The 12,279-nt window shown below is 44.5% G+C and overlaps 1 protein-coding gene across 1 annotated transcript; it reads left to right on the forward strand.

Annotated features, from left to right (window-relative positions):
* Positions 1-3,289: 3,289 nt before the first annotated feature.
* On the forward strand, positions 3,290-10,229 carry LOC103770229 (nuclear receptor coactivator 6-like; the record flags this gene model as incomplete). Its single annotated transcript, XM_008937482.1, has 5 exons — positions 3,290-3,524; positions 5,329-5,484; positions 6,240-6,362; positions 7,794-7,922; positions 9,414-10,229. Coding segments are annotated over exons 1-5 (1,459 nt in total), but the record flags the coding sequence as incomplete, so codon positions are not given.
* Positions 10,230-12,279: the final 2,050 nt, after the last annotated feature.

The following is a 12,279-nucleotide window of genomic DNA, read 5'->3' on the forward strand; positions in this document are numbered from 1 at the left end:
GGAGGAGACCTTGTGTGTTCTCTGCATGGAGCATGACACTCTGAGACCTTGCTGTGCTGCCAGGTGAGCGTGGGTGCTCAGGGTGGTGGGAAGTGCTGTGGCAGTGCAGACAGGCCAGGTGTGGTTCTTGCTCACCAGAGATACTCCACAGCCTGCTGGGGGCTGATCTGGTTTGCTGGAGTGGTTGAATGACCAGAGTTCCACCTGCATGTGCTCATGCTACAGGCTTGGGTGTCCATGTGGAGGGGTGTTGAGCTAAAGTACACACTAATTGTGGTCACGTGCTGGCTCCTGATTTATGGCAGTCACCCTAGAGCCAGGAGATTAGGGAATTTGCTGGGACCAGGGCTGCAGCTGGGATTCATTTGGTTTGGGATGGCTGGCGTGCTGCACTCTGCCTGAAGAGGAAGATTTTGCAAATCATTGCTTCCTCCTGTCATACTTGAGATAAATTATACCTGGATATAGGATCAGACTAAGCTGCCTGTGTTTGAGAGGGAGAGAAGGAAGATGGATGTGGCAGAGATCCTTGAGGAGTGTAATGCAAGAGAAAAAAAAGCAAAGGGAGCTGGAGCTACATGTTCTTGTGCAGAAAATAAATTTTAAAGCTCAATTTCCCTTAACTTAAGCTTTTCCTGCAGTCCTATGATTTTCTGAGTCAAATGAAACAAGGCCTGTGGTCCTTTGGGATTTATCCAACCATGTTTTAATAGTGTTCACAAAGGGCCATAAGTTCAACAAACCCTGTCAGATTTCAGCTCATTGAGGTGAGGTTGGTGGAACCTGGTCTCAGCTGCAGTGTTTCGTGAGGTCTTTAAAACCACCTTTTAAGCAGTCTGGGAGGCTTCTGCTCTTCCACAGAGAAGATGGATGCTAAAAAAAAAAAAGATTTGAAATGTTTCTGTTCTTAATGAGAAACTTTTATTTCTTTGGTGTCAGGGATTGTCAGAAGTACTCGTGTTTCTTGCTGCAGGTGGAACACTCCATCCCCTCCAAGTAATGGTGCTTTTCCAACCCAGAGCTGCCTGTGTATTGAGCTGAGATTGCTCTCCTCGAAAAACTTACTCAACATTTTCAGAGAAATAATTTTCAATGTGATTTTCTTCAAAATACAGTGCTTATACCTCCCAGGATGCTTGCCTCGTTCAGTGCACAGAATGACTGTGCCTGGTCATTAAGAAGATTATCTGTGTAGGAGTCCCAGCTCCTTTCTGGAGCCAGCATGTGGGTACTGAATGATGTGGGAATGCAGGAGAGGGAATTCTCTCCTGCTTGGTGTAAAGCCAGCTCCAGTGAGGAAGTTCCCTGTCCAAGAAGTCATGTGTGGAAGTCGATTAAAACACCTCTTCCCAGATGCTTCTTAATTGTCATTCTCATTTTTGGGGCACCTGATGGGAGAGTGAGTAGTTTAACTGAGTGCAGGTGCCAAACACTCCCACCTGTGCTGTAGGTGCAGAGCTGAGCAGCACGGAGTCTGGGGACAAAAAGAGGATTTCAGTGTCTCCCTCTTCACCTGGTGTTGCAATTTTAGAATTTTTGTCTATTCCCCATCTTTACAGTTGCCATGGTGACAGTAAATAACTTGCAGAAGCACTATGGAAATAGATCCATGAGTGTGAAATGTTTTCACTTGCTTTCTGTTGCAGGACTGCAGAAGAGCTTGCAAGACAAAATTAGGATTGATTTTGGTCAAGATTTGAGTTGTTGGGGATGAGGGGCTGGTGCTGCAGCATGAGGAGTGTAACTGTGTGTGATTGATTGGTCGTTGGTGCCATTTAGCCTGCTCAGTGTGCAGGGTTGCAGGGGAGCAAAAAACCCAAACATCTGGTGTGAAATACAGAGATTGTGTACGTCGAGCTGGCCAGAGCTGGGGGCACTCTGGGACTTCTGAGTCCCTGTTTGTCCATCTGTAACATTGTCCCTTGGGCAACGTTCTGTGAGCGTGCAAACAGTGCAGAGCTGAATCTCAGCTTGTCTAACATACTCCTATCTTGTTATTAAAAAAGGCTGTTTTCTGGCCCGTATTTGTAGCTCACCTTTAGTCTCAGAGCTGTGGTTTTAATTTGTGTTGGGAACTTGAACCTCTGCCAAAACCCCAACCTGTATCCAGTTCAGGGGTATGTGGTCCTGAAGGGAACGTTCTGGGTGGGGTGTGTGAGCTCCAACAGCTCTGGAGTTAGGAGGCCTTGACAGTCCTGGCTGAACAGTTGATTTGACAGCAGTGGTCAGGAGCAGGGCCCTGGTTTTGGTTTTGACCTCAGCGTTGGCTGCTGGCGTGGCTGGTTTCAATCTGGGAGCCATGCCTGTGCAGCATGGCCTGTGAGGGTGGAGGGCTGGCCCGAGGAGCTGCTGCTGGAGCCCTCCTGGCCACCTGAGTGGCTGGGACAGTGGACACCCTCACCCCCCCCTGCCAGGCTTCACCACAGGCACAGGGACAGCCTCCACTGGAGCTTGGACTCCTCTGCATGTCATAGCTTAGGTTAGTGGCATAGTGTCAGGCAAAACTTCCTGCAAAGCCTAGACAGTTTATGAAGTCACAACCATCGAGTGTGGGACTTGATTTACTGAATTTGTTCTTACCCAGGCTCAGGGGCATGGGGGGAGTTGTGGGCTAGCACAGGGGGAGAAAATTTGAGGTTGTAATGTGTATAAGCAGCTGAAAACACCTAAATCTTTACAAACTTACAAAAAGAAGGCATAGTATGCCTGAGATTTTCCTGGATGCAAGTAAAATATTTGTCAAATGCTAAATTTCCCTGGTAAAAATGAGCCATGGCTTTCCTGCTGCCTTACTGCACAAGGGAGCACCTACTGCATCTGCAGTCCTTAAACTAAACGTGGTGCTGCCCCTATCTTTCTGTAATTACAGTCTTGCTGGGAGCCAGGCACTGCTGAATTGGTGCTGGGTTCTTGCCTGTCCTCTGTAGCACAGGGGATGAATGTCATTGATTTTATCACTGTGATTTTCCCCTCTGCCTGCCTTTCCCCAGCTGTCGTTCAGGCCAACTGGACTGCTCAAGCCACGCACAGCAGGACTCTGCCAGGAAGCCACTTCTGCTTGTCCTGGTGGATGGCTAGCTGGGACCCTGCAATGGCCACCCCTTTCCAAGTCCCTCAGCTTGTCTCACAGACCCTAGCACTGGGTCACCCAGTAAGTCTTTCCAGCAGTGATATGTGCTGTTGAAAGCAGCTGTTGGTGTCTTTACACACTTGGCATTAGACTTACTGTAATTATTTCTTTTCCCTTCCAAGCATCATCTTGACGTCTGACACACTCCCATTGGAAACAATGGTTTTGGGTGATCTACCAAAGTCACAGGATACATATGCCTCCTTGTACTCCTCAGCTATGGAAGACTTAGAGGTGGATTTTGACTCGGGACTGGAGGAAGATGAACTGAAGCAGGAGGCTGCTCCTGAGGATTCCACGATCTTTGTAGCTTTTCAAGGAAATATAGGTGACAGAGACTTTGAGCAGAAACTAGATACCATACTGGAGAATGTGCCTGGCCTTTTACACATGGGTAATGTACCTTCCTCTCATTTTTCAGATGTCCTTAAAATACTTGTGTAGTCAGGGTGCTTGTACAAAGAAATAGATTGTATTGGGTTTGAGCTACCTAGTTAGTAATAAAATTTGTTAGGATTATTCTTAGAAAATTTGGGAGCTGCTCTTAGAGACACAGGGTACAAGTTTATGCAGTTGTTTCATTGTTTAAAACCAATTTCATTAGTGAGTTCATTTATTCCTGTTCCATTCCCATGTTTTACTTGTCTTTTTTACTCTCCATTTTGCATTGCTGTGTTAGATGAAAGTGGAACCAGGCTTGTCCACCCAGGGGGTGTTTTTCACTACTAATACCATTTGTTTCAATGCCACAGTCAAATTGCATGGTTTTGGGATGGAAATAAGTCTGCTCTGGCTGTCCAGAGTCACCTTTGTTAAATGGAGGCATCTGCCTCCTGGGCTTGTTTTAAATATTAATGGCATGATTAATAAATGTGATTCAGACCTCAGCTGAGACAGCAGAAAGCAAATTTTGAAAATTGGTGTCAAATTAATGTGAAAATGATCCCTGTGACAAGTTATTTAAACTGATCCAGAGCAAAATAGGGTATTCAGAATGTCCAGTTAGTAACATTGGTTTAGGCTTAGCAGATACAGCATTTGAAAACAGGAGACTCGAGCACTGATCTATAGAAATAATGAAGTTGATAATGCAATTTTTATGTCAGATATTGGAACACTAATAACAGTAAGTATGGGAATGTTCAGGCCTCCACAGAAGGAGATTTTAAATCTAATCCTGCCATGTTTCCAGCCAAAAATGTGTTTAGAGATAGGAGGAGGTTGAATTCAGTGACACCATTACTGTAGCAGCAGAAGGGGCATTACTTAAGGACAAGAGATTCCTGAAGAGGAGGCAGTTATTGGTGGTTTTAAATGACTTGTTTTTCAGAATCAAAAAGTTAGCAAGCTTCTAGTAAATCTCATGTTACAGTGGAATAAAAAGCTGATTGAAATTTGGGGCAGTGTTTACTGTTTTCAGAGGGACTTCCTCTTCAGAGAGCTAGAAACTGGAAGCTTATAAACCTGTGCTAGGAATATATTTTTAATTATCTGAAATGCATTTTGTAGAACAGTTCAGTTAGGTGCCACTTCAGATAAACACATCGAGGTGACTGCTCTGCCCTTTTGCCAGTTCTCACCTGCTCTTTCTAAAACACCTGATCTACACTCACATACAGAATAGGTTTTCAGAAAACCTGCAGCTATATATTTTGCATGACTTTGATAGGATTTTTGCAGTGGATTGAACATGCCTATTCAGAAAAAACCCTAAATAATATGGCAGAAATTAATGAAATACTACCAAGACTCTGTTGGCACTGGCTTTATGAAAAAAAAATAATTTCACAAGCATCTGTAGAGTAAATATTTTAAGATAAGGGTTTCATTCATGTCAGGTTTTTCATACATCCAGTCTGGTTCACTAACAGATTTGCTAAATCTGTTTTATATTTCCATAGCTTTCCAGAGTAGTTTCTCCACAGAATATTTTAATTTTTGAGTAATATTGTCACAAGATTGTGTTGGCCATTGCATTGGTTGTCAGTTGGGTGGTTCTTATACTGCTGGTTTTTGGGAACTGGCTGAAGTCTGGCAGCATGGGCCAGTGGACGCTGTGCTGGAGCAGTCTCCTCTACCACTGATAATTCTCAAAGCCAAATCATTGTTTCAGTTTTTTCAACTGTGCTTTTTTACCAAAATATTCCAAGATACCTGTTTGAAAGCTGCCTTGGTGCTGAGTCTGTTTTTCTTTCCAGAATCCAAGCAGCTGAAGCTGCAGAAGATAGAGCCCTGGAACAGCGTCCGCGTTACCTTCAACATACCCCGGGAGGCTGCCGAGCGCCTGCGGATCCTGGCCCAGAGCAACAACCAGCAGCTCCGTGACCTGGGGATTCTCTCAGTTCAGATCGAAGGTATTTTGCAGCTAATTTGCTTCCAAAGGCATTAAGCTAAGACTGAAATATCCTCCACAAGTGAATTTGTGTACTTGGTTAATGTCGCAAAACTGCTAATTCAGTATTTGGAGAATGACTTCAGTGAGAAGATAGCTCAAGGCTTTTATTCTTTCAAGAATGTGTTTGATAGTAAAAATGCTGGCTAAAAACCATGCTCTGAGCATCAGGAAACTCCCTGAAAAATGTGTGAGTTTTAGCTTTGTACTTGGGTAATGTTGTAAAACTGCTATTTCACTAATTTGGAGAATGACTTCAGTGAGAAGATAGCTCAAGACTTTTATTCTTTCAAGAATGTGTTTGATAGTAAAAATGCTGGCTAAAAACCATGCTCTGAGCATCAGGAAACTCCCTGAAAAATGTGTGAGTTTTAGCTTGCAAAATGTGCCCTGTTTTTATTTCTCCCCCTAATTGTTTCATATGAGACCTTCTTAAAAACAAGATTTCAGTGCATTTCACAGTTAAAATTCTGGACAGTTGTCCAAGAGCACACTCAGGATGAAACCAGGGGTCTTTAATGCTTGTCCTAGTGTTTGTTTTTCTTAAAATTGAAATCCAGAAGATATGGGTAGCATGATGCATAATTATCCTTCTGAAGTGCGTGTTATAGGTAAAGTCTGTTTCTTCTTGACATCTTTTAAATGTCCTTTAGGAAATGTCTGTGTTCTGCTTCTCCATGTACCACTCAGCTGACCCAGACTGTGCCTTATTTTTAGGGGAAGGTGCTATCAATTTGGCTTTAGCTCAGAACAGAAGCCAGGATGTCCGGATCAACGGGCCCCTGGGAGCAGGCAGCGCAGTGCGGATGGAAACGGGCTTCCCCATGCAGGGGGGGCAAGGTAAGGGCCTTGGGGCTTTGCTTCTTTGGCTTCACACACTTTGAAGGTTGCTGCTGAGCTGATGATAACATTTCACTGATTGTAGCAGCTTTGTGTGCAGAACTGTAAGTGCCATTTTGGCTGATGTGTGCTCTTGTGGGACGGGCTATGACAGTACAGAAACGTTCCGTAAACTAAAGAGTTGGCTGCGTTTTGTCCTGTTAACCCTGGAGTGATTTGGGTGGGGCAGACTTGTTTGGTTTGGCTTCTTCTGAGCCTTTGGTGGTTTAGATTTTTGTTTTGGTGTTTCAGGACTTGTTTGGGTTTTTTTAAGATAAAGGCTGTTAGAGCAGATGAGTCCCATATAGTGAATTCAGTTTGAAATGGGCACAAGTTATCACAGCTTTCTGTTTGGCTGCCTTTGTGAAAATGAGCATAAGCCTTTTTTTCTGTGTGCAATAATAAAGTACTTTAGACTAAATCCATTTTACTTACAGAAAGGACAGAACATTGTCCTTGTTAGTCTCTTTATTTTCTGATAAAATTTTGAGACCTGATCATAGGGGATTAATTTTTGTGGAGAGGTAGTTTTATAAAACTCTACATTTTAGAGTGTTGTATAGGCATTATAAGAAATTTTTAACTACAAAATTCAGATTTTATAAAGGAAATTTTTAAAAGAAAGCTACTATGGAAATTTAATAGCTGAATCATAAAGCAAAATTAATTAGTGTTTTACTAAATAGGATTTAAAGCAGCTAAAAAGTCTGGGAGCATTTTTTATCAGAGTTAATGTAAGATGCATGTGTGGCTGTTGGTGAGAATGAATGGAAGGAGCATTTCACCTCTATATAAACCTGACTAATTGCTGGTTAAATCATTGTGCTTGAAAGGAAATAGAACACATTTGAAGAAAGGTTTACTTTGAAGGTGGCTGCTCTGATCTTCACTGTGAGCTTCCCTTCCTGCCTGCAGGTCAACAGTGTAGATGTAAAAAGTATAAATACAATAACAACATAACCAACAGGTCAAGAATGTAAACCTTTTCATAAAATAGCAGCCTGTGGTAGTGAAACAGTGAATTTTTTCTCTCTTACAAGCACCTCAGTCACTTTCTAGAGTCAGATTTTGCAAAACACCTTAGTACCTTTGTAACTTTGATACAAACGTGTAGCATGGTGACTTTAGTGGCAAGGCAGGCTCAAATAATTCATGGGTTGGTAGCATTTACTCCTGTAGCCTTTTTAAAGGTTTGGTGCTAAAAGAAAAGCTTCAACGTGACCTTAACTTGTTTGTTTTATTACCAGTTGTGTCCTCAGGTTATTTTGGACAAACAGTTCTTAAAAGTCTAAAATGTTTTATTAACAAATTTTTTATTGTGAAAAAAAGATCTAAAATCCCTCCCGATGTAAAAACTGCCAGACTTGATAATTTTTATTTTTATTTGTTAAGGTTTAATAAGAATGAGCAATGCTACAGCTGTCATGATGTCCCAGAGTGGAAATGTGCCCTCCTCTATAGTGGCAAGTGGTGCTGGAGCTGAGCTGCAGCCAAGGACACCTCGGCCTTCCTCACAGCCAGGTGGTAAAGTTTAGTCACAGTACTTACCTGAAAACATTCCTGAATTTCTGTTCTTCAGCACAGGCTTGAGCCTGTGCCCATGAGTGTGCTCCAGGGTGGGCCTGGAGTGTTTGCTGGCCCTTTCTGGGAGTTACTCCTTCCATGGAACCCTCCCTGCCCCTGTTAACCTGGTAAAAACTTCTCAGATAATTTGGGTGCCTGATAAGTCACCGGCTTGTTTGGTATTTGTTCAAATATATTGAGCAGCTGCAGTGATATTTTTTGGTAGAACTGTGGTGACTGAGCTTTGTGTTTACCTGAGGGTGAGAGAAGGGTCAGCTGAATGAGGCAGAGGTCTCCAGTAAGAACCAAATGCACCAGACTGCACAAGTGCTTTTTGGGAAGGGTAGGTAGGCTGGAAGTTCAAGGATTTGGGATCTGGGAGGTGTGAAAGTTTAAGGTTTATTCTTTACAATTCTCCCAGTACAAGCTACATGTATTTTAGGATTACAGCAATAGAGGAGGGGTTGTTACTTGTCTCTCCATAAAATGGTGGCAGTAGTTGCCAGCTTCTGTAGCTCTCTGCAGTATTTATTCTCTCAGACAGCATTTTGCAGAAATGTTTTAAAAGTCCTTGGAATATTAGTTTATGATCCTACTTTAATTCCTCATCATGCCACTTTTTTGAACTGGTAGGGACAGTAGTCCCAACAGGTGGGTTATAAGGAGAGGCTGGAGAGCAGCCCTGCAGTAAGAGGTCTGGGGCTTTGGGTGGGTGGCAGCTTGAACAGGAGTCAGCAGTGTGCCCTGGCAGCCAGGAGGACCAGCTGTGTGCTGGGGCACAGCGAGCACAGCATCATGAGCAGGTCGAGGGGGTGACTGTCCCACTCTCCACGGCACTGGTGTGTCCCCACCTCAGGGGGGGCAGTGGAGGGGGAGGTGCTGGTCTCCTCTCTCTGGTGAGCAGCACAGCACAGAGGGAATGGGATGAAGCTGCCTCAGGGGAAGCTCAGAGTGGCCGTGAGGAAAAGGCTCCTCCCTGAGAGGGTCTCTGGTCCCTGGAACAGGCTCCCCAGGGACGTGGTCAGGGCACCAGGGCTGTCACAGTTCACTCTTCACCAGTGTCTGGGGGATGCTCTTGGTCAGAGGGTCTAGTTTTAGGTTGTCCTGTGAGGAGCAGGGGGTTGGACTCATTGATCCTTATGGGTCCCTTCAGCTCGAGCCACTCCGTGATCCTGGTTGTGTGGAAGCCCTACATGAGTTCACAGCTAAAAGTGCTGTGGAGCTGTCTTGCTTCGTTGTAGAGATAAATTGATGACTGCCCAGGGTTCCCAAACATTCTGAAAACTTTAAGAGCATTGCCTGTTCTGTCTGTTGGAGAATTTGGAGCACTGGAGTGTGAATTTTTCTGCAGAGTAAGCAAATGCAAGCAAGTAATTAACCCTCTCTTGTCTTGGGGTGGGTTTTGTCTACAGTAAGTTATTTTTTTACTTTTCTTTGCTATTTTAATAGATGCAATGGACCCACTCTTATCTGGGCTAAATATCCAGCAGCAAAATCACCCGTCTGGATCCTTAGCTCCCCAGCTTCACTCAATGCAGTCAGTTCCTGTAAACAGGCAGATGAACTCAGCCAACTTTCAGCAGCTACAGCAGCAGACCCAGCTGCAGACACGTCCTCCCCAGCCACACCAGCAGCCCCAGCAGGGTATTCGACCTTCATTTACTTCACCAGCACAGGTTCCAGTTCCCCCTGGCTGGAACCAGCTTCCCTCTGGAGCACTTCAGCCTCCTCCAACCCAGGGAGCACTGAGTACACTGGCAGTAAACCAGGGTTGGAAAAAGGCCCCGTTACCTGGACAAATGCAGCAGCAGCTTCAAGCAAGACCATCTCTAGCAACAGTGCAAACTCCTACTCATCCTCCTCCTCCATATCCTTTTGGAAGCCAGCAAGCTTCCCAGGCTCACTCAAACTTTCCCCAGATGAGCAATCCTGGCCAGTTTACTGCTCCTCAAATGAAAAGCCTTCAGGGAGGGCCCTCACGGGTTCCTACACCACTACAACAGCCCCACCTGACCAACAAGTCTCCTGCTTCCTCTCCCTCCTCCTTCCAGCAGGGATCTCCTGCATCATCTCCAACAGTTAACCAGCCGCAGCCGCAGATGGGACCAAGGCCTCCCCAGAGCAGCACACTTCCCCAGGGCTTCCAGCAGCCTGTCAGCTCTCCCAGTCGTAATCCCATGGTGCAGCAGGGGAACGTACCCCCCAACTTCATGGTGATGCAGCAGCAAAACCAAGGTCCACAAGGTTTACACCCTGGTTTAGGAGGTAAGAAGTTCTGGGAGCTTCCTTCATTTTAAAAAGCAGCGAAACATAAAATGGGTAGAACTGATGTTGCTGTGAGGTTTGGGAAGATCCTTTAAAAGGCAAAATGAAGGCATAGACTGAGTATAAAGTGGGTATGGGAGAGCTGGCACCAGCATCAGCTCATTTCTGGTACCTGCCTCTGGCCTGCAGGGTCACAGTGATGACTGAAGGGTAGACTCTGGGCCACTGCACAAAGAAATTGCTGTCTGCACTTGCTGGTTGTGACTGCTAGTTGTCCTCTTGACAGTTCCTTTAAGCAAGTTCAGGATATTCAGATAATGTGGAGGGTTGGTTTTGGGGTGGTTCTTTTTTAAGGGGGGCAGATTTTACTGAGAAAGGGTATAATAAGAGCAAATGAAAAATTTTTTTCTTCAGCTTCCTCTGTCACCATTTACGTTTTCTCCTACAGAAATGAGCCATTATTACATCTTCCTTTCTAATATCTTTTCTTCACCCTGTCTTTATTTGTCATTAGTTTCTTCCCATGTGAAAGAGGAAGGGACAATTATTGTCATACTCCCAAGTCTAAACTTAAGAGGTCAAGGGATGTTTTAATTTCCCCTTTGGCTGTGTTGTCTTCAGTTTTATCCTCAGACTGCTGCACTCACATCATTTACTTACTGCTCCTAGCATTCTGATCTAAAAGTGAAGGAATTTCATTTCTCAGCCCTGATATCTCTTTGGTGTCTTTGGTGTTTTATCCCCCTGAGCCTTTTGTAGTTCTGTGCCAGACTGGTGGCACTTCTGTCTGCTCATGCATTTGTTCATCTCTCTCTTGAATGGCTGCTCTCAGATACACAGACACAAGCTCTTGTTTAAGCCTGTGAAATATTTTCTTTCTGTACTTTTAAATGAGGCCTATTCTCTGTCTCCCTACACAGAGGTGTATTTATGTATGTGTCCATTCTAGTTCTTGCATTCCCACTTTGTGCATCTGAAACCTGGGGAAGGAGCTGTAAGGAATGCCCATTCACTGGTGTGCTCATCTGGACAAGCTGCTTGTTCTCACTGTTTATACCATGGGTTTCAGTTGAACACCAATGAATTTGATGAATTATCTCAGTTCCAAGGTTCTCCTCTTCCAGACTGCTCCTAGGATCTGCTGCTGCCCATACTTTGTGTGTCTTATCTTGTCTCTGTACAGAAGCAGTTGTTTATTATGGTCACACTTCCCTCTGGTTTTCCCTCAGCAGCCTGTGTCCCCATCAGGACTCATCCCCTCTAGGTGGCACAGCCATGGCCCCTGGGCAGTCAGACCTCTGTGTGCTCCCTCCTAAGTGAACCCCCTACACACCAGCTGCTGCCTGTCCCGAGTCAACAGTGACACCCCAATAAACTGTCAGAGTACACAGATTCCCTGTGAATTACTGCTAAGATGGGCAGTCCTGCAGTGAGCTGTACCCTCAGCTGGTTTAGAGAGACAGGCTCCTGGTGCTTTCAGCAGAGCTGTGTTGCTTCCCTGTGCTGGGATTACCTGGCTCCTGTCTGGGCTCATTCCTTGCTGCAGTTAATTGTTATTTAAGTTGTAGTTATGGATCTTTCCATTTTTAAGCGAGCTGTGTCGCTTCCCTGTGCTAGGATTTTTGCCTGGCTCCTGTCCGGGCTCATTCCTTGCTGCAGTTAATTGTTATTTAAGTTGTAGTTATGGATCTTTCCATTTTTAAGCCATCTTGTGTTATGTTGACCAAGTTGTAATGACAGATTTGTTTCAATGTTCAAGCCATTTTAAGTTTAAAGGTCTGGTGTACATGAATACATTCAGGCACTCTCCGTTTCACTGGGTAGTTTAGCAGCCACTGCATGTGGAATGGGCCAAGGTAACACTTCTTTATTCTCAGGTCAAGCATTCCTACATGCAAAACTTTCCTAAAAGTTTAGCAGAACTAAAGCTGTAGTCTGGTGATGGCATGTTTCAGGGAGTGTGTGCTCCATATTTGCAGATATCTTGTTTGACCTGTAAACTCGAATGTCTTGAAATATTAATTACAAACCTACGGTTAGATTAATTAAC

Source organism: Merops nubicus, unplaced genomic scaffold (assembly GCF_000691845.1).
Source record: "Merops nubicus isolate BGI_N331 unplaced genomic scaffold, ASM69184v1 scaffold15573, whole genome shotgun sequence".
In the NCBI taxonomy this organism is placed as follows: domain Eukaryota; kingdom Metazoa; phylum Chordata; class Aves; order Coraciiformes; family Meropidae; genus Merops; species Merops nubicus.